General features: G+C 41.9%; 1 protein-coding gene across 1 annotated transcript in view; it reads left to right on the top strand.

Annotated features, from left to right (window-relative positions):
- Nucleotides 1–8,792, top strand: part of LOC125465764 (receptor-type tyrosine-protein phosphatase delta-like) — a 472,774-nt gene extending 463,982 nt beyond the window's left edge. The window contains exons 34-36 of the mRNA XM_048559575.2: nucleotides 753–907; nucleotides 1,154–1,289; nucleotides 4,568–8,792. Coding sequence (XP_048415532.1) covers nucleotides 753–907; nucleotides 1,154–1,289; nucleotides 4,568–4,636 — 360 coding nt within the window. The 3' untranslated portion in view covers nucleotides 4,637–8,792. The remainder of the gene's footprint in view (nucleotides 1–752; nucleotides 908–1,153; nucleotides 1,290–4,567) is intronic.
- The last annotated feature ends 12,870 nt before the right edge of the window (nucleotides 8,793–21,662 follow it).

Raw genomic sequence — 21,662 nt, forward strand, 5'->3', positions numbered from 1 at the left:
TGGCCTCCATTTGAACCCTGTACAAGTCTAAGCACACAGTGAGACGAAACTTCGCTGTGACAGAAGAACATTATGACGAGGTCTTCTGGAAATTTTGGTTCTTCAAATCCAAATTTGGTAGAAAGGGTTAAAAGGAGTTGCCTGCTCATAGACTGTTGTACTATCGATAAGATACTTTTCTAAGTCGGGGGAAGTGCTCACTATCCAGGGTTTAATCCTGTAATTGCCTCATTACAGGAATGATGTAGAAGCATTGGAAAAGGTGCAGAGGAGATTTACTAGGATGTTGCCTGGACTGTAAGGAAGGTCTTACGAGGAGATGTTGAGAGAGCTAGGGCTTTTCTCTTTAGAATGACCAAGGATGAGAGGTGACTTGATAGAGGTGTACAAAATGATAGATAGAGTGGACAGCCAGAGACTTTTTCTTAGGGCTGGAGGTAGCTATAATAAGGGGGCATAGTTTTAAAGTCAGTGGAGGTAGATATAGGGGAGAAGCCAGAGGTAGGTTCTTTATTCAGAGAGTGGTAGAGGCATGGAATACGTTGCCAGAGAAGGTAATGGAGTCAGCCTTGTTAGGGGCATTTAAGCGGCTATTGGATAGGCACATGAGTGATAGTATAAGATGGGGCTGGAGGGTAGATAGACCTTATGTTTAGGGTAAAAGTTCGATACAACATCATGGGCCGAAGGGCCTGTTCTGTGCTGTACAGATTTATGTTCTATGTTCTTAACATGGTCTTTCTTTCCCCCAGGATGGCCACTCACGAACTGTCCGGCAGTTCCAGTTCACAGACTGGCCAGAGCAAGGAGTGCCAAAATCTGGAGAGGGTTTCATCGACTTCATAGGGCAAGTGCATAAAACCAAGGAACAGTTTGGCCAAGATGGTCCTATATCAGTTCATTGCAGGTAAGTGATGGATGCTGTATTTCAAGAAGCAGTATCCTTTAAAGCTTGCTGAAATAAGTGTTTTTTGAGATGCGAAGTATGGCTGGAATGCTGTTAACTATCAGTAGGGCTGAGTTGGTCGTATGCTCATCTCACAATGGGCAGGGCAGGTTCATGATTCACTGCAGGAGCTTAACCTCTGATGGAGTATATACTAACTTGGTGTCTGATTTGTACAATCTAATGTGAAATCCTTCATTTTACCAGTGCTGGAGTTGGGAGGACTGGAGTTTTTATTACACTCAGCATTGTCTTGGAAAGGATGAGGTACGAGGGAGTTGTGGATATCTTCCAGACTGTCAAGATGCTCCGAACACAGCGGCCTGCTATGGTGCAGACAGAGGTAAGGACAGTGCTTCTATGCATGTCATGTAACACAAACAACAGATTAGGCACAGGACTCCACATGTGATCTAAGCAATGTTCTAGGACATTTAACACTAGCTCTCTGCTTTTCAGTTGTGTTCCCCTGCACAAGAATTCAGCTGTTGGTGGAATATTAAAAGCCCAAATGAGATCCGCCTCACACAGTTTTAGGTTGGTAGTTCTTCAGTTTATCTGATGAGCTGGCTAAACAAACTGGATAAATCTGTGCCTGACAATTCGACAGCTGCAATAAAAATTAATTATCCAATAATTTGTATAGTGCAAGATAACTAACACAGAAAAGTGGACATTGCTTTAAAAAAATCAATTTTCGGATAGCTTGAATTAAGCAACTTTGAATCAATCGGAAATCAATTATAAAAACATTGAGGTGCTTGAGTTCTTTCCAACTAAGTATGGGATTCATGGGCTCCATTACCTTCCAAAAACGCCTGCTTGTCCATGTAGAATCATTCTAGGAATTGTGAACAATCCAAGTTGCACAGGACAGTGTTATTAATTGTGAATGAGATGTAGAGCAATGCTGCTCCAGTGTCCCGCACATAATTCCAGACAAAACCACTGTTGGAGACACTGTCGTAATGGGCTTCAAAGCTATGAAGTGGCCGGTGTACCTGTGACAGTTTGTAAAAGTGCTTTCTTTAAAAAAAATTGAAAGCAGTGACAGACGGGAGTGAGTGACAACCTGTCCATCATTTGAAGGCTATCTCAATCAGGTTATAAACAAGAGGTGAGCTGAATATCGTAAGTTCATAAGGAAGAAGAACAGCTGTAGGCCATGTGGTCCATCAAGCCTCCCCTGCCATTCAGTGGGAGAAGTGAGGGTGATTGCCCATGACATCGAGGCAGCATTTGACTGGGTTTGGCATCAAGGAGCCTCAGCAAAACTGGAGCCAATGGGAATCAGGGACAAGGTTAGAGGCATGCCATGCCCAAAGGAAGATGTTGGAGATCAGTCACCTCGGCTATAGGGCATTTCTGCAGGAGATCCTCACGGTAGTGCCCTCAGCCAAACTCCTATTGACAGGATAGAATGGCTCACTAGGGAAGGAAAGATTCCAAACTATTCATCCTCTGAGAGAAATACTTCCTCGTCATCTCTGTCAGAATTGGGAGTACCTTATTTCTAATCCGCCTTCCCCCGCCCTAGATTTCCCCACGAGAGGAAATGTTCTTGTAGCATGTGCCCTCCAGAATCTTATGCCCTTAAATGAGATTTCCTTTCATTCTTCTAAGCCCCAATACATGTAGACCCAGACCATTCAATCAAGTTTCATTAGGGTAGCAAAATATCCAAGGAATCCACACACTCTCTGAACTGCTCCTAATGTGTATCTCTTCCTATGTTAAAGAAACCAAAACTACACGGTGATCTTACCGATCCTGTGAAGAGCTGCAGCAATGTTTCTCCATACTACTTTGGAAATTAACTTAGACACCATTCCGGCATTCCTGGACCTGTACAGCTGCCAAACAATGAACCGGACTGACTGGCTGTTTTTCTGTGTAGAATCTCCTCCCAGAGAGGTGGCCGGAAGTCCCACACTGAATCTATTGAGGCTGGCCCCAGGAGAGTATCACTGAGGGACAGCTGGGTTCCAGTCCAGGCAAGTGGGGAATATGCCCTCTTCAGCACCACCTCATCAAAAGTAACCCCAAACCCAGCCCTTAGATAAAAGGGGTCAAAAAGAAACAACTTATTGCAACAAAGATGTCAGTTAAGCAAAGTGAACAATTCGCTTCACTTGTTAAAGAAGAATTTCTGCTGAGCTCGTGCTACTAGTATCAGTCACACAGGTAATGAGGACAGGTTGAAACCGAGACAGCATTGCATTATATCTGTGGGCAGCATGGTGGCTCAGAGATTAACATTGTTGCCCCACAGCACTAGGGACCTGGGTTTGATTTCAGCTTTGGGCGACTGCCTGTGTGGAGTTTGCACATTCTCCCCGTGCCTGTGTGGGTTTCCTCTGGGTGCTCCGGTTTCCTCCCACAGTCCAAAGATGTGCAGGCTAGGTGCATTCGCCATGGGAACTGCAGGGGTTACAGGGATTGGGTGGGATGCTCTTCAAAAGATTGTTGTGGATTCAGTGGGCTGAATGGCCTGCTTCCATACAGCAGGGATTCTATTCTGTTCTGCAGTTCACATCCCAAATTAACAAATGCTTTGTGAAAGACGTTTTGTTCAGTTTCACATACAGAAGAATGCATTCCCTTACACAGCTCATTGTTGAGTTGCTTCGGTGTACTTTGGAGGAAGAGAGCATAAGAAATACCCGACAGGCGAGATACTCTCCTGTCTGAAGGTGTAGACAGGGGTAAGTAACTGGCAACATTGGCCCTGGAAAGAAATATACTGTGGGAAGAAAGTCATTCTCTCCTCACCAATTCACTAGTTGTGCCCTGAGCAAGACAGTCCATGTTCAAATGAAAACACTCGGTAATTTGCAGACTGGCAAAGAATGGGAATTTGCCTGCCGGATAAGGTGGGGGTGACTTCCAATAGGGAGGCATCAGAGTCACAGAAGGGGAGTCATCCCACTGACCTCACCTCTGACCCTCCTGATTGCCCAGTTCTTGTGGTTTCCACCTTGCAAGAAGGGCATGAAATTGCTTCCCTTCTCACTGCTGGATCCCCTGAGGAATAGGCCCGGATCGGTGGGCTTTCGGACCCAAAAGCTGCCAGCCTCTCTGTGGCTCGCAGTTTCTAGCTGCCCAGGGTGCCAATGTCCTGTGGTCTGTGATTTATTGAGAAAGCCATCCACGTTCATCTGTCAACCCTCAATAAGCTGATCAGTGGTAGAGTGAATGACTTTACTTGGTGGTGGGAGTGGCATGTTGGTCACTCTCATATCAAACTGTCCTAAAGAAAACACTAAAACAGAGCAATGAGAGCATTCCACCCTAGAATCTGTGTTTCATCCCAAATAGTGAATCTTAGACTTAAAAGCAATTTTCCTGATGTACGCAACCGACGCCATCAAATCAGTTAATAATATCAAACACTTCTCTGGCTCGATGGGGTCTTGCTGCATGGCCATTAGTTGCAATATTTCCATTTAGCAGTCTGTAATTCATGAGCTGCAAGTCGCTCCTGGACATTCTCAGGGATTTGAGAAGCGTTTTGCAAATTTAACACTTCCCTTCTTCACAAGAAGCATTTGTGTCTTTAGACTCAGTCAGAGAACTGAAAAACCATTAAGTTTGATTAATTTTCCTTTCCTATATTTTCAGGATGAGTATCAGTTCTGCTATCAAGCAGCGTTGGAGTACCTTGGGAGTTTTGATCATTATGCAACGTAAAAAGCCATTGATCACCAAACTCTAACAGGCCACAATGGACATGGAGCGCCTCTTCTGAGCCATATAGCGTGCTTGAAAAGTACTTTAATTCTAACCACCGCCAGGGGAAGATATTTTGGATGGACCCTAAGGGAACTCAATGTTGTAACCCAGAAGAGGAGAAGGACCCTGGTCTGTTGGGGAGGGGGATCATTTTAATTAGGGACACGTCCTACTTACCTCAAGTGTTCAACTGTGGTGAAATGGATCTGGATTTCCTCCTGTGTGGACTATCTAATGAAATATTAAGGACAGACAAGCAAAAAGTCATTCAGAAAGTGAATGAAGGGAAAGCATGAAAAGATGGGATCCTGTCTTTGGTTACATCATTAGAGTTCTGCTTGCTTAAAATCCCTTTTACTAATCTAAGCTATGGAACAGCATTAAAGGTAATCGCTCACAAACTCACATTTGCAGATGTCCCTTCAGATTAGTTTTGGCTTCTCTGTGGTCATCAAAGGTAGCAGTTTTATTTTCTATCCTGTGGCAGTCCCCACTGTGCCATACCTCATCTATGCATGTCTGCATCTGTGCCTTCTCCCTACATCAGATTCACTTGTGAATCTATTTTAGATCTCTCCATGATTTGTCTCCTATCTCTATCATTATTTTAATGCTGCGGTAGTGAAGAAACTGTATCTAGGTGAGGAACCACCACTGTCAACAGTGGACAGATATGGGCTCATCTTCAGTGGGTGGCTAAGGACCTCTGACCTTTATCATAGAAAACATGAGACCAGAATAAAACATCACCTCAACTGGGGGCAGTAGTGAGCCAGCCAAAGGCATGAGGACATGTATCCTCAAAATGCTGAACTGACCAGTGGAGTCAGGGACCTGAAGTGGAGCTGAGGAACAGGAAATTCAGTAGTACCACAAGTGTGTTAAATCTTCTATTTGATCAAAGCAGGGGTTCTGGGAAAAGCTTCTCACTTGATTTTTTATTAAGAAAGGGATCATGCATGTAGGAGACACCACGGAGATAATTGAAAATGTTACACAGGAAAGTAAAGAATAAGTTAGAACTACTGCATTTACACATTCCATCATGAAGCACCGAAGCATCCCTTGTTCATAATTACAAACGTAGTATTGCAGCATCTAAATAAGTAAGTTGAGGGGGGAATGAGTTATACGTAAGGAAGCACTCTTACTTAAATAATAACAACATGATCATAACATAACCATATATTCATAATCAGAACAAAACTATGAATGTGATGGCGGGACAAAAGACCACGTGTTTTCTGGAACTTGTACAATCCTGAGGGCTGCTACAGACAACCAATCCACTTACACCACAGCCTCTAAGTTAGGGACTCAAAGCTTTGGAGCACAAGACGTTCCCTCCTTTTACTAGAGAAGTCACCTGAGAACAGCGAAATTGTAAAGCCCTTCAGAGAATTGTGTTATCTGTTCATCTCCCTGTCTAAGCATTAGAATGCAACAAATCTAAATGTATTGTTTGGGAAGAAAGTGGGAAAGAAAGAATAGTGCCTTTCTTTGTTGGATTGAAGAAACTTAATATTACTGAATAATACAAGTATTAAATAACTGCAGTTGTTTTGTGACACATTTGAAATGATCATCCTGTTTGTTAAAACCCCAAGTCATTGTCATGTATGTTTACAAACAATCCACACCCTTAATGTTGTAATGGGTTTTTGAACATCGCAAGATCGATGAAGACCTTCGGCTAACATTATAATCACTTGCCTCACTACCCTCACCTCTATCAGTATCTTTCCAAAGGGCATGGTTTGAGGGCAAACCCAGTTATCCCAGACACATTTTACCACGCTTAGGCAGGTGGCATCATTGTTGACAAAGTACAGGTTTGCTGCGATTTCATCTTTTTTTATAAACATGTTGTTGTAAGCGTTCAGCAGTGGAAAGAATATCTCCCTTTCAAAGAGGGGCCAGTTCCGAATGGCAGACCTTGTTGCGTCATTTTACATTTTTAAAATAGGTAAGTTGGAATTTGTTGACAGCAACTAAATTAAATTAGCCGACTAAAAGAGCAGTTGCAAGTGGCCACGTTAAGTGAATGGTATCATTGTTGTAATGAATGACCCTCAGCAGGAATGAGTGATTTGCGAACATCGTGAATGTTACACTGAGCAAGGAACAAAGATTAACACGAATGGGTTCTCTTCAGTGGTTCATCATACCACAGTTTCACTTCTCCAATGTTTAAAAATATCCTTCTATTAGATTTGATGCTCATCTAACAAAATATCGTTTGCTGATTTGACTCAACTTCCCTACACTTTAGACTATGATCCTACTTTCTTGATCAGCAGAGGTGATTTGTAGTTAGCAGAGAGTAACTTGTGCTTCAATTGTCTTTGTGTTTTTGAGGGAACATTACAATTGACAGCCAGTCTGGGGTTCTCTTTAGTGCAGTAATTAATCCTGAGTGGTATTTGCTTAAATCCAACTTTGCATAAATATTCAGTGCAAATCCCAGATATAATTCAGCTTCAAGCTTGGTCCCTACTTTTTAATAAGGTAAGCTTTATAATTATCCTTTTATAAAGTTAATAGTTGGTGTATGAATCATCTAGTGAAAAGCCCTGCGATGCTTCAGTAATGTCATTCACCATTAATCTGTCCAAAATTAAAACCCACCAATAGACCAATAACTGAAGGATCTGGTGAGATCCACTCTCCACCCTGACTCCACCTTCCAATCTTCCAATAAAATGTCTAAAAATAGACTGCATTACAAAAGATATTTTTCACTGCTTGGCCTTGGGACTGCAAAAAGCAAGACCATAATTAAAGAATGGAACAACTTCAAAGAAATGTACGCACAGAATCCACAAGGGAGAAAAAAAAACTAAACCATGATGGCTTCATGAGCTGAGGAGACCATCGAGACAAAACAGAAGGGGTTGAATTTGTGAGCGGTTTTCTTGAAAATCTTGTGTTTTGTAACATATGACAAACATAATCTTTTTTTTAATTGTGTATTTGTTCTTTTTTAACAAAAAAATTATCAGTCAAATTAAAAGAAACAAAAAAAAGCATTTAAAATACATTTATTTGTTCATATTATGTTTAAAGACAGTCTATTTTTTCACTGTAGAAATGTTTGTGACTGGTTATATATCATTGGATTCTGAATGTTTAAAGAGATTTCTTTGTACCATTTTAAGGGTGTGCTTCATTTATCAAGATTGCTTTCCTTCTTTATTTTGCCCCCAAAATGGAACTCTGATATGTTGGGATAAACAGAAATTAGCCTGGGGATGAGGATTGCTACCCTGGGATTATTCCAACATGTTCCTTGTCAACGTCTGTGATGAATTTACTCAATAACTTGTGGAAGTTGCCAGACTTAACCAGTATGACAGCCAAATTAATGGGATGTTGAAAAACAAAGGAACTGTCATTTGTTTGAGGGCCAAGTGATTATTGCTTTTGAACAACTGTTACTTATATCTGAAAATATAATTGGTTATAAAAACCACTGTGTATGTAGATATGTTGACTTTGTATTAAAGGAAGATTGTCTGGAGAAATGCCGTGGGTCACTTTTTCAAGGTGTTCTCTTTCAATTTAAATACATACAGAGAGCAATGGTCCAAAAGGGTATGACACCTGCTTATAACATTCATTCATTCTTGAGCCCACGTGTGCTGAATCTATTAAACGTTAATTTAGTTTGCATTAAGTAGCAAAAGATAACAAAATGAAAATATTGGCCTTTTTTTTGCTTGAGCTTCTTATTGATGAGTCTTTGTCAATAAGTTCTATTATTTTGCTTTCATTCTGGAATTCACTGTAAGGCAAATGTGGCCAATATAAATCACAAGGTTTCGTAGGAGCCACCAGTTTGATTTGTCTTTCCCATAGGGAAAAAAGAACTTGTATTTATATTTCACCTTGCAAGGTATCCAGACATTTCAGTGTGTTTTGCAGTTAATTTAGTAGTTTTAATGATGCAGATTACCATATCTACTTTATTTAAGGTGCTATCATTGCACAAGAAAACTATTTCAATGCCCGGTATAACTTGGGTAAGGCTAAGACCCATTTTGACTCTCAAATGAATGTAATATTTGCAATGAGAGTAGTGAAGCATTGGAGTCGCAAACAGCACATTGCAACCAGTTTCTTGTATATTTCTTCCCTATCGAAGGCAATATTAAATGTTGGCTCAAACCTTTCAAGCTTTACTTTCTGCGTGTTGTCTCAGCTACAAGTGGTACGATCCCCGCAACAAAATTTTAAGCCAATTTGCCAGCACCCTCATCCTTTGATTGCACTTTCTGCTTACTGTTCTACACGTCAACCAATAGCAAGTGTAATTCAGAGATCGCATCTTGTACACGTGGAAATCTGAAACTAGCCTCCAACATAATGAGCCATTATTACTGGGCACATAAATATAAAGCAAGTCATCCGCAGGGAGTGTGCCACAAATTTGGAAACTGAGACTCCATATCAGCCAGTTTTCTTTATGAAATCATAAAAATCTCTTAACAGCCATATGAGAATTAGATGGGAATGTAAGAATATAGAGCACTGGAAAAGGTCACTGTGTCCCATCTGGCCAGTGCCAATAAATCTTGACACTTTTGAGATGTTGTTCCCTCGGGTCTAGCTCAACAATTGTTTATTTCCAGTTGTGAAACATGCACACTTGTAACATTTTTTCCTTCCATTGCTGACGTTCCAGTTCATTTTAAAACCATTTTCAGAATGTTGGCTCAATATGTCTGCATCGGACACTGATGTCACAAAGGAGGCTTTATGCAACAAGACCTTCACACTCATAATGAGCTATGTCAAGAGGGAAGACAAGTACAAACATCTTCCACTCCAGCCTGTTTTAATACATAGCTACTTACAGAAATGATATGTTGATGCAAAAAAACAAGATACAAGTTAAATCTTGTAATATTTGGGTCCTATATAACATGCTTTTAAATCTACTGTGATAGCTGTGCTGTGGCTTGCAGTATTGGTAGCTAAACAAATTCGCTGGTATATGCCCCACTACAGAATCTTCAAAACTGGCGTTGAGATAGAAATGGTCAGTAAAACTTTATTATTTCAAAGAGGCATCTATAATGGACAGTACTTACGTGGAACAGAATTTGAATATTGTGATCAACAGTGTCCAAAAGATCATAAGCTCCACGATCACTATAACATAGTCAGGCTTTTCATAATCGTCTGGTTTCCCCCAAGATCTTCACTATATTGTCACTTCATTCATAGGAATTGCGAATACATCAAATTCCAATTTTTTTTTGAAGATTGTGCTTTGTGAGGTGTGGGAAATGATCATGCTGAGGTATGAACCCCTTCCCATCCTGGGGCAAGATTTTTTTCCTAGTTACTGCTGGAGATGGGGTGTCACAGGAGTTCTACATCATTCAGGCTGTTTCTAGTTCAGCATCGCTCTTTCTTACATTCATGATATCAGAATAATATAGCACATTGCAAGGTTAATAATAGGCTTATGGATTGTTGGGTTGAAATCTCAAGTTATCTGGTGCTGGACGAGTTCTAATCCAGAAATATCTGCCATGATAAATGCGCCTGTCCTTTTTCATAGAACAATTGCTGTACCGCTGAGTGATGCTGCCTGCATTGTCCAAACAAGAACTATTTATTACAGCCCTTTATACTGCTGCTTACTTCACTAGCCCTCTCACTGACTGGTACCGTAAGCACTGGACCAGATTTGCACTCAGCAGCAAACAAGCAATTTGTTGTTCATTACTTTAATACTTGCCATAGGCTTTCCCTCTGTAATTTGTGGCAAACAGGGAGAAATTTCAGTGTCGCACCCTAGACAGGGGATCCAGAATCTACACGGATGCAGTGACCAACTGCATATGTCTTCGACCAACTGCATTAAAGAAAGTTGCAGGGGACATATTTCTACAGGCCAGTGAGGGGTCTACAGAAGTGGCAGGTTTGCATGTATCCCATCATCATCCTGGCCATCTCTGGGTTTGAAATGCACATGGAAGTGGGTGTAATGGAGGGGGTTGGACAAGCTTGTAATCCCTGTGTAGCTGTTGGGTAAGATGTTTAAATTCCAAATTAAATACTCTCAATGAACAATTCTGGTTTAACAAACAGCAGAGAGGTTACTGGAGAAACAACAGATCTGGCATTATCAGTCAGGAAAAGAATAGAGTTAACAATTTGAGTCCAGTGACTTCTGACTTGCTGAGTTTCTCCAGAAGTTTCGGTTTTTTGTTTCAGATCTCCGGCATCGTCAGTTCTTTGTTTTATTATACAATTATTTCCTTCACTGTCAAAAACTTGTCAGGTCCAACCTGATGAGTGCAGACTAATAGGTTTTAAATAGTGACACTGAAAAATTCCAGCCATAAACAGGTGAGAGGGAGCTGTTCAGAGCATTTCATCTTAAAGAGTTTTCTCACTGCCTTGACAGGTGAGTGTCAACATCTTGGGAAGTCGCTTGCACTTTACTCCTCTTCAAGTGAAGCCCAGCATGAGTTGAAAGAACAGCTCCTTATTTTCCACTTGCGAACCCCTCATGCCTCCTGGGCTCAATACCAAGTTCAACAGTTTTAGGGATTCAGCACCTTTCCCCCACCCTCACAAACCAGGTCTTGTGATCACATCAAGAACAAAAACAAAACTGCTGGAAAAGCTCAGCAGGTCTGGCTGCATCTGTGAAGGAGAAAACAGAGTTTTGGGTCCAGTGAATCTTCCTCAGTTCTGAGCTTTTCCAGCAACTTTGTTTTTGTTCTTGATTTACAGCATCTGCAAATTGGTTTTTATTGTAATCACATGACGGGCTGCCACTACACACTACCCATTGTCAGCTGCTAATAGTCCCCATTAACAGCTATCCATTCCCCCAGACTGACCGATAACCACTCCTTTGTCTGTCCTTTGGATCTATCTCCACCTATTATTCACCCCCTCCCCACCCCACCCTATCTTCTGTATAAAAAACACCCTTTTCCAAGCTACCATCAATTCTGAAAAAGGATCACTGGACCCAAACTTCACCAGAAAGACCATCAGAAGCATCACCAACTTATTTCTCTTCAGTGGAGCGACCACTGATGGATCTCCTAAATATAGGACATGCCTCAGACAATGTCTACGTTGTCTTAAAGATCAAAAGGCTGAATCCGTACTCTGGCCCCATAATGTAAGTGGGGCTGGGTCCATGCTGTGGACAAAGTTCAGGATGTAGAGCTTCTCTTGGGTGGGCACACAATGCCAGTTTGATCAGGGTTCTCACTGGGCTGGGAGGATGGCCAGGCTTTGCAGGGCATGCAAAGGCTGGGGCTGGTGAGCATAAAGACAAAGGTCAGAACAGCAACCAGACAGTTAAAGGTCATGTACGAGGAGGGGTATTGATGAGGAGGGGCTTTGTGAGGCACAGTGTGAAACACAAGCATGGTGCTTGTCAGCAGTGTGGGAGTAAGTCACCCACTGCAGTGGAGATAAACAGTTGTGCTTCTTATATTTGAATCATTTCAATATAAAATTTAAGCAGTAAAGATATCCAATACCAGTCAGGGGCAAGACTAGCTGAAAACCACATCAGTGATCACATAAATTCTGCAGCTTCCTGGAATGAGACCTCCTCACTAAGAAAAGTAGACACATATCAGTAGCAACCAGACACCATTGTCGGCAGTGGGTTGGACCTCAAATGAAAACGAGACAGAGTACAGGAAAGAGATAGATAGCTCAGTGGCATTGTCTAAAGACAACAATCTCTACCTTGATATTAGAAAAGCAAGGAGCTGGTTATCAACTTCAGGAAGCAGTGTTGGGGACATGTCCCTGTCTGTATAAATGGGGCTGAGGTGGAGGTGTTGAGAGCTTCAAACGTTTCCAGGAATAATTATCACCAGCAGCAGAATTTGAATATTATGATCAACAGTGTCCAAATGCCCTGGTTCATCCACATGGATGGGATAATGCTGGAGTAAAGCTAATCAATCCATCTAAATGTGCCCAAAGTTCCAAATCAGAAGCATCGCTAGACCAGCCATTGCAGGTATCCCAGCATGCCATGAACTCATAGTAGTCACAAGTCATGCAATTTTTCAAATGTCAGACACAATAAGAACTGCAGCAGACTATTTAAGAAACACCTCAGATATGAACATGAAAGACTTTCCTCTGAATTAGTCTAGCTGAAAACTTGGCTGGATGCTGTGGAGAGAGAAATCAAAGGTCAAGAGGAAAGGTTTGAACTATCCATATAGTCATACGTCGAGTCTGCATCGACATAGCTACCATGAAAGGCCCACTAATCCCAATTTCCCGCATTTGTCCCATGTTCTTGAAAATCATGATATTTCAAGTACTCGGCTGAATATATTTTAAAGGTTGTAAGATTTCCAGCCTCCACTACCTTCCCAGGCAATGCATTCCAAGTTCCCACCACTCTCTGAGTGAAAACATCTTTTCGCCAAACCCTTCTGAGTCCCTTGCCCCTTACCCTAAAATTATACCTCATTCCGATTGACCCCCCCAACAAAGGGGAACAGCTCCTCTCTATTCCTGTCCATACCTCTCATAATCTAATACACCTCAATCGTGTTCCCCCTCAGTCTTTGCTGCTCTAAATAAAACAATCCAAGCATACCTGGTATCAGAGATAATGGGAACTGCAGATGCTGGAGAATTCCAAGATAATAAAATGTGAGGCTCTCTGATGAAGGGTCTAGGCCCGAAACGTCAGCTTTTGTGCTCCTGAGATGCTGCTTGGCCTGCTGTGTTCATCCAGCCTCACATTTTATTATCCAAGCATACCTGGTGTCTCCTTATAGCTCATTTCTTCCATCCCAGGCAACATCCTGGTGAATCTCCTCTGCAACCCCCATCACATCCTTCCTACAGTGACATGACCAGAACTGCACACAACACTCTAGCTGTGGCCGAACCAACGCTTTGTACAACTCCAACATTTCCTCCCTGCTCTTGTACTCATACTGTCGAAGCCACTAGCTTAATATATATCCAAATTTGAAAATACCACCTGTAAGATGATGGAAGTCTTTAGGGGATATCTCCATTCAACTCAGAGGGATCAATGAAGAAATGCAAGATAAAGAATGGAAACAGGATTAACTATGAGCTCTGACCATCAGTGCAGGAAGATTTGGATCAATTTCACATGTAAAATAGATCAAGCTTAGCGGGAGCAGCTAGAGAAATGTCAACCCAAATTAAGAGCATTGCTGGGGAAAATGTCAGACTGGCATGAACCGCTGGAAATACATCGTACTCTCAGAAGCTTTATTAGACAATCCTTTCAGAAATAAATGCCAACACTGAAATCCAAGTGGAAGAACTCAAACAGGACATAGAGGAAAACAATCACAGGAGTAGTAAGTGAAAGAAGCCCAGGTTTCAAAGAAAACAAAAGAAAATTTTGGTGAGGCTGGGTAGTCACTGGAGGAAATTATGAAGGAGGAAGCACATTGGATTAACAGAAGGATAAAATCTTGACAGAATTAGAACAGCCCAAGGTGCAAAACTAAAGGGTTCAAAATGAGTTGGAAGCTGTTAAGGAGCAAAGTAAATGACAAGAATATTTGAACCACTCGAACAGCTTCAGGAATGAGATAAGTCAGTGGCTAATCTGGAATAAAACTTGGCTTCACTGCATTGTGGAAAGCCATTGTGGAACAGGAACTGCAGTCCATGAAGGAAGCTTCCAGTCCTCCAGACAAAGTCACCATCGTAAGATCTGACTGTATCAGCAAATTATCAAAATGTTACAGGGAGTTAGACTCACATCATTAGAAGGGCAATGGCTCAGTGGTATTATTGCTGGACTGTTAACCCAGAGACCCACTTAATGATCTGGGGATCTGGGTTTGAATCTTGCCGCGGCAGATGGTGCAAATTGAATTCAATAACTATGTGGAATTAAGGGTCAACTGATAACCATGAATTGATTATCAGGAAAAGCCCATCTGGTTTACTAATATCCTTTAGAGAAGGAAACTGCCATCCTGACTTGGTCTGGCCTAAATAGGACTCCAGACCCACAGCAACGCGGTTGAATCTTAACTACCCTCTGGTCAATAAATGCTGCCTCATTAAAGACACCCTCATACCATCAATGAACAATAAAAAAAATTGTGAATAGTTACTGTTCCTTTTGGAAAGGAGGACATTACATGTATAAGTGATGAAGGGTCTAGGCCCGAAACGTCAGCTTTTGTGCTCCTGAGATGCTGCTGGGCCTGCTGTGTTCATCCAGCCTCACATTTTATTACATTACATGTATAACTTGTTTTTGGGAGAGTTTGCCTTTAAGAACGCCAAGTCCAGTCTGTATACAGTGTTGTAAGTCTGACTGGTTGTTAGTCTGATGTGTGTTTGTAGCTGCACACACACAAATCGGTTTGGTTTGCTAATGTCTGCCACATAACTTCTAATGTGTTGTACTGTTGAGCGATCGAATATTAGACTATTACCATTAGCAGGACACTGGTAGTTCCATTTTTCACATTAATTACCTCCCGTCCAGTTGCTCTCCCCTCCCCTCTGTGCAGACTCTTCCATACCTGGTACAATCTTCTTCCTTTAATTAACACCACATGATCGATCATTTCGATGTTATTTAAAGAATCTTGGAAACTCACTTTCGGATGTCGCCTACAACAAATAAAGGACTATATTTCAACGATGCTTTGGTAAATCCTGAGGACGTAGAACGATATATAAATGCAAGTTCATAATTTATTAAAATAGATTGTTTTGCTAATATTGAAAAGTGCTGCATATGGGTCTGTAAGGTTAATACTTGATTGTGTTCTTGATTTAATCCAGCATAGATATAATGAGAAATCAGATCAGCTAAAGTAATGACTTATGCAGCACTTGTATTATAACTTGGGTTTAGTCAGCAGATATGCAAAATGATGAGAGCAACATGGGTCAAACTGACTGTACCAACATTACTCCTAAAAATGGATGAGGAGAGAAGGGAAGACATGAATCCAAGCAGAATACAGAATTTTATAATTCCCAACTCTTCCAACACTTAAAGCATGTCTTCAGTCTGTGTCAGAAGTACTACAGTTCAGCAGACTGATGGTTGCACACCCACAGAATTATTATCATGCTTTCTCACTGGTCCAGTTCAGACTTCTCATTGAGACAGAAGCTGTTTCTCATCTCCTGCAACACAACACTACACTCAAGATTGAAAACGCAATTATAGTCAAATGGAGAAATCAGCCAATCCCTAACCTGAAGTCTCTGATTCAATATGGTTCATAAAAACATCAGGTTATGGCACAGAACCTAAACAACTTTTGAAGTAGCCAACCATAATAAAGCTGTCTAAATGGCTGTCTGCAGTGGGAAAGAACCAAGGAATCTCACAGCTCAGAAGGACACCATTCAGGCTATCCAATCATGCTTGACACTTTGTAAGAATTATCCAACTGCTCACTCCTTGTTGCCCTGCAAATGTTTCATTCTTAAGTATAAGTTTGGTCTTGATCACTGGAATTCAAACTCTTTGAGGAACAAGGAGCTTCTGCTCACTGTTTGTCCTGTTGGTTGTTTGATGATTTTTTCATTTATATATAATATTGTATAATCCTCAGGACACCCCATAGCATGTCATCAAGACCACCAATCACTCTTTTTTTCAATAAATGTAATAGCTCTTGTTGAAAGGCAACTGACCCAGCCAGATGGAACATAGCAAAGGCACTGCAAGAAGCAGATGAGAAAAATAATTTGTTGCTTTGTGGTATTGCTAGGTGTTTATTTAAATAGCTCTATGGGATCTTTGGAATCCAACCTAGAAGGCAGGCAAAGCGTCAGTTCACTATTTTATTTGTGCGATGTTGCCGAACCTTGTTCAGCCCACACCTGCCCAATTTTCTCTCACCCTAAACTGGGGGCGATAATTCACTCAGTGCCTCATGCAGTAGTTTAATTTTCTGACCTGTCTGCCACATGGGTCCTTTCAAAGTCTTGAAAAATATCTGAAGACTACTTCAAGCGTGCTGTCCTCATCGCTCTTCCTCAGGCTGCCTCGAAAAATGCCAATAGGTTTGTAAGATATGACATACCCTTAACATATGCATGCTACTGCCCTTGATTAATTTGTGTCTTTCGAATTAGTAATTTATATTAAAATGTCTTCATCCACCTGAAGAACACAATAGGTGGCATGTTACCTATTGAACTGCAAGAATGGTTGTCATTGCTACACAAATTTTCAATAATTTCCTTTGAGAATAGTTTTATGCAGGCATTTTGGGGATGTGGGCTGGGGAATACTGTCTCACGAGGATACAAATGAATGGCAACATTAAGTTGACAGTGAAAAATAGCTGTTTTATAAGAGCATTTCAAGTCTAAACAGTCAAAGCATCAAATTTAATTATTATGGTAATAATTATGATTGCATTCCCTTAAGAAGGCTGCAGTAAGTGCAGATGTCATGAACATTTTAAAATCACGGAACCCAGGAGCAAAATATTAATGGCAGAATTATTCTGCCTGTGGTAATGGGTTGACCTCTAACACTCATAATAAAATGGTTATTTTGGCATTGATCCTAGTTTTGACATAATTATTGCGATTTCATATTTTGCATTTAATCATGGGCACAATGCATCAGCAGTCAAAGAGTACCTCATTAATTATGATGGGAAGACCTAACCGACATAGCGCAGCAAGCTGTTTGGTGTCTCACAGTGCTCCTCACTTATGCCGCAGAACACTTCTGAAGTAACTTGGCAAGCAAACAGTAATTTCACAGATCAGCAGCAATGAGGGTCTGACTTCAGCATAGACCGCACAGGATAAAGTGAATCTGCAGTGTGAGGCATTGGGCAGAATCCATAAGGCATCAATTCACCCAAAATTCACAAACGATCCTCAAACAGCACCTTCCAAACCCATGACCGCACATGGGCAGCAGATACATGGGAACATCACCAACTGCAGGTGCTCAAGTCACTCACCATCCTGACTTGGAAATATATCAGTCTTCCTTCATTGTCACTGGGTCAAAACCCTGGACTCCCCTCCCTAATGGCATTGAGTCAACCCAAAGCAAATGGACTAGAATGGTTCAAGAAGGCAACTTATCTCTCAAGGCACCTTCTCAAGAGGCAACTAGGGACGGACAACAAATGCAGGCCCAGCCAACAACACCCTCATCCCTGAAGGAATATGAAGAGAAATGGGGTAGGCACAGAGAATAGTGGTAATGCCAGTTCCCTGGCTGCAGCAACCCCAGGTCATTTTCCTGAAGATAGAATGAAGAAGGGAGATGATAGGTCCAGAAGTTAATTGACCTTATTTTTGGCCTATTAAGGGCTGTTATTTAATGGCTGACTGCAATGTTCCAGATAGTTTCCAGATCTTAGTGCAGCTGCCTTCCTTGTGCAATACTCCAGGTGTGGACCCCTCTCTGACCAACCACAGCTTTGGCATAGCCCGCCCTATCATAGTTGCCCAGCATCACCTCAGACTGAGGCTCAGCTGCAGTGGCCAATCAGAGACCGGTAGCTCTTGTGCTCAGCTGTGCCACAAAGGAGGCTATGGCTGGAAACTGAAAGGAATTGTCCCCCTCACCCCAGTCTGGTGAGGATCTGGGCTACAGAGAAGTCATGTGGCAGATGGTCGGAGTCACAGAAAGACGGGGGAAGGAGAGTTGGAAACAAGAGCACTGAGGCTGCCTCTCCATTTGGTCATCTCCTTAGAGTCATAGAGTTGTACAGAACAAAAACAGACCCTTCGATCCAACTTGTCCATGCCAGCCAGATATTCTAAATTAATCTAATCCCATTTGCTAGCATTTAGCCCATGTCCCTTCCTATTCATGGAATCCTTTAGTTGCCTTTTAAATGTTGTAATTGTACCAGCCTCCCCCACTTCCTCTGGCAGCTCATTCCACACACTCACTAGCCTCTGTGTGAAAAAGTTGCCCCTTAAGTCCCTTTCAAATTTTTCTCCTCTCACCTTAAATCAATGTTTCTAGTTTTGGACTCCCCTACCCTGGGAAAAGACACTGAGTGTGTGTCATAATGAGATTCATGGAAATCATAAGGATGTAACTGATCAAGTGAATCTGACAGCAATATGACACTAAGATAACAAAGTGTGAAGCTGGATGAACACAGCAGGCCAAGCAGCATCTTAGGAGCACAAAAGCTGACGTTTCGGGCCTAGACCCTTCATCAGAAAAGGGGGACGGCGAGAGGGTTCTGAAATAAATAGGGAAAGAGGGGGAGGCGGACCAAAGATGGATAGAGGCGAAGATAGGGGGAGAGGAGAGTATAGGTGGGGAAGTGGGGAGGGGATAGGTCAGTCCGTGGAGAACGGACAGGTCAGGGGGGCGGGATGAGGTTAGTAGGTAGGAAATGGAGGTACGGCTTGAGGTGGGAGGAGGGGATAGGTGAGAGGAAGAACAGGTTAGGGAGGCAGGGACGAGCTGGGCTGGTTTTGGGATGCAGTGGGGGGAGGGGAGATTTTGAAGCTTGTGAAGCCCACATTGATACCATCGGGCTGCAGGGCTCCCAAGCAGAATATGAGTTGCTGTTCCTGCAACCTTCGGGTGGCATCATTGTGGCACTGCAGGAGGCCCATGGTGGGCATGTCGTCTGAGGAATGGGAGGGGGAGTTAAAATGGTTCGCGACTGGGAGGTGCAGTTGTTTATTGCAAACTGAGCGGAGGTGTTCTACAAAGCGGTCCTCAAGCATCCGCCCACTGGTCTAGAATGACCGTATGAAGGGAGCCATCTTAGACATTAGAGGACAGTATTTTATTGCCTGCTATGTACAGGTGTAATTAAAGGAGTATCACCATACATAGGAGCTGAAGAGTCTTACATAGAAATCAGGATCAAGCAGCCTCAGGAACAGTACATGTGCAGAAACCCACAGCCCAAGATAGTCCAAACCAGAATGTCAATGTGCAGCGAACAGTCGAGATAAAACACGGTGGCAGCTTGGGACAAATGCCTCCAGAGCCTGGATCTGATGTTAAATCAGAGAACAAGGGACGCAGCTGAAGATTTCAAAGGCAGGGGATTTTAATGACAGGGCTACAGAATGGAATAACTTTGAAGAATGAGTGATTAAAAACCCTCAAAAAAAATCTTGGTAGTCCAGCCACGAAGAGGTAAAATTCTGGAGAGGAAAACACAGAATCAAAACAATTCAACAAAAAGAAGAAAATATCCAATGACGCACCCCAGGGTATGGCAGCCCACAGACATGGCAGCTCCAGCAGAGGTGTTCCATTTCCTCAATGATTTAATAATATGGAGAGCCCACCTCGAAGCTAAAAGTGAGAGTTTTCAAAATGCCAGTTTCAGTACTTCAGAACAACTGCAGGTTTACGCACAAAGAGCAGCCCCATTAAGTGAGCACATTTCTTAAAATTTTTTTTATTCATTCGTGGGATGAAGATGTCGCTGACTAGGCCAGCATTTATTGCCCAGAAGGGGCAGTTAAGAGTCAACCACATTTCTGTGGGTCTGGAGTTACATGTAGGCCAAACCAGGTGAGGATGGGAGTTTCCTCTCCTAAAGGACATTAGTGAACCAGATGGGCTTCTCCAACAATCAGCAATGGATTTGTGATCATCATTTAACTCAAGATACTTATTGAATACAAGTTCCACCATCTGCTGTGGTGGGATTCAAACGCAAACCCCTGAGCATTTGGGAACAGAACCTCAGAAAGGACAAATTGATTTGGAGAACAATTTCGCTTCACCAGATTTATACCAGTCCTGAAATGGCCACTCTACAAGGACAGCCAGCATTTATCTGGGATTGTATGCCTTTGAGATTAAAAGGTTGAAGGATGATTTATTTGAGATGCTTAAAATATAAAGGGATTAAATAAAGTAGACACAGATAAATGAATATGTCTACTGCAGTAATCCACAACAAGCGACTGTTGGTCACTTAGGAGTGAAATCTGAAAGCACAGCATGGAAAACTGGGTCTTTCCCTCCCTAAAGGCTGGGAGAATGGAAGCTTTCAACACTATGATCGATCAATTGTTGTCAGTAAAGGTAAGAAGGACAATAAATCAAGGACGCATAAATAGAGTTATGCTTCAGGTCAGATCTGATTGAATCATGATAAAACAGGCCTGAATTGGTATATCGCCACGTCTCATTCCTGTGTTCATAATGTCCACACATCAAGACTCACCCAAAATGATTGCGGATAAATTGCATAATTCTATTGGTGACTGTCACTGTTCTTGCTAAAATTCAGGAGCTGATGATTACTCAGGGACTGTGCTGTCAACCCAGTGCCATCTGTGTACAAAGAACTCTGATGTAGTTGAACCAAAAGAGGTGAAACAGAATACAGGCACCCAAAAAATGTTTGAATAAAATACGTCTCAAGTATTTGGTATTGGAATCTTTTACCCAAAACTGAAAGACTACAGGACTGGCACACAAACCCGTTATATAATGGGAGCGAGGGCCTCATTGACAACAGCAATGAGAAAAAGCTTACATATTTTTGCAGAGCCTGTAGTGCAGCAATTGGCTTGGAATGTGAATTAAGAACAGAATGTATTGTAAAAACCCAGCAGCAGAGTTAACATTTCAAGTCCAATATTCTTCTTTGCAAGAAGGCTCTTCTGAAAAAGAATCATATTTGATCTGCATCATTAACTCTGTTTCTGTCTCCACAGATGCAGCCAAACCTGCTGAGTTTCTCCAGCAGTTTCTGCTTTTATTTCAGATCTCAAGCATTGACAGTAAATTGTTGTTATTACAGACTGGAGGCGTTCTCCAATGCTAGAGTGTCACTGTTGAGAAACTCATAAGCTGAAGTAGTTCTGATTATTTCAGTCAATCTACAAGAACAACAAACTTCTTTCTATTAGTTCCCATTTGTTCGGATTAAAAGGTCAAAATTATTTCCCTTCCTTGGTTAGCTGCAACAAAGATTTTATGTTCCTTTTAGGTGAACATATGAAATGAGCTGCCAGAGGAAATGGTGGA

The sequence above is a fragment of the Stegostoma tigrinum genome, chromosome 30, assembly GCF_030684315.1.
Source record: "Stegostoma tigrinum isolate sSteTig4 chromosome 30, sSteTig4.hap1, whole genome shotgun sequence".
In the NCBI taxonomy this organism is placed as follows: domain Eukaryota; kingdom Metazoa; phylum Chordata; class Chondrichthyes; order Orectolobiformes; family Stegostomatidae; genus Stegostoma; species Stegostoma tigrinum.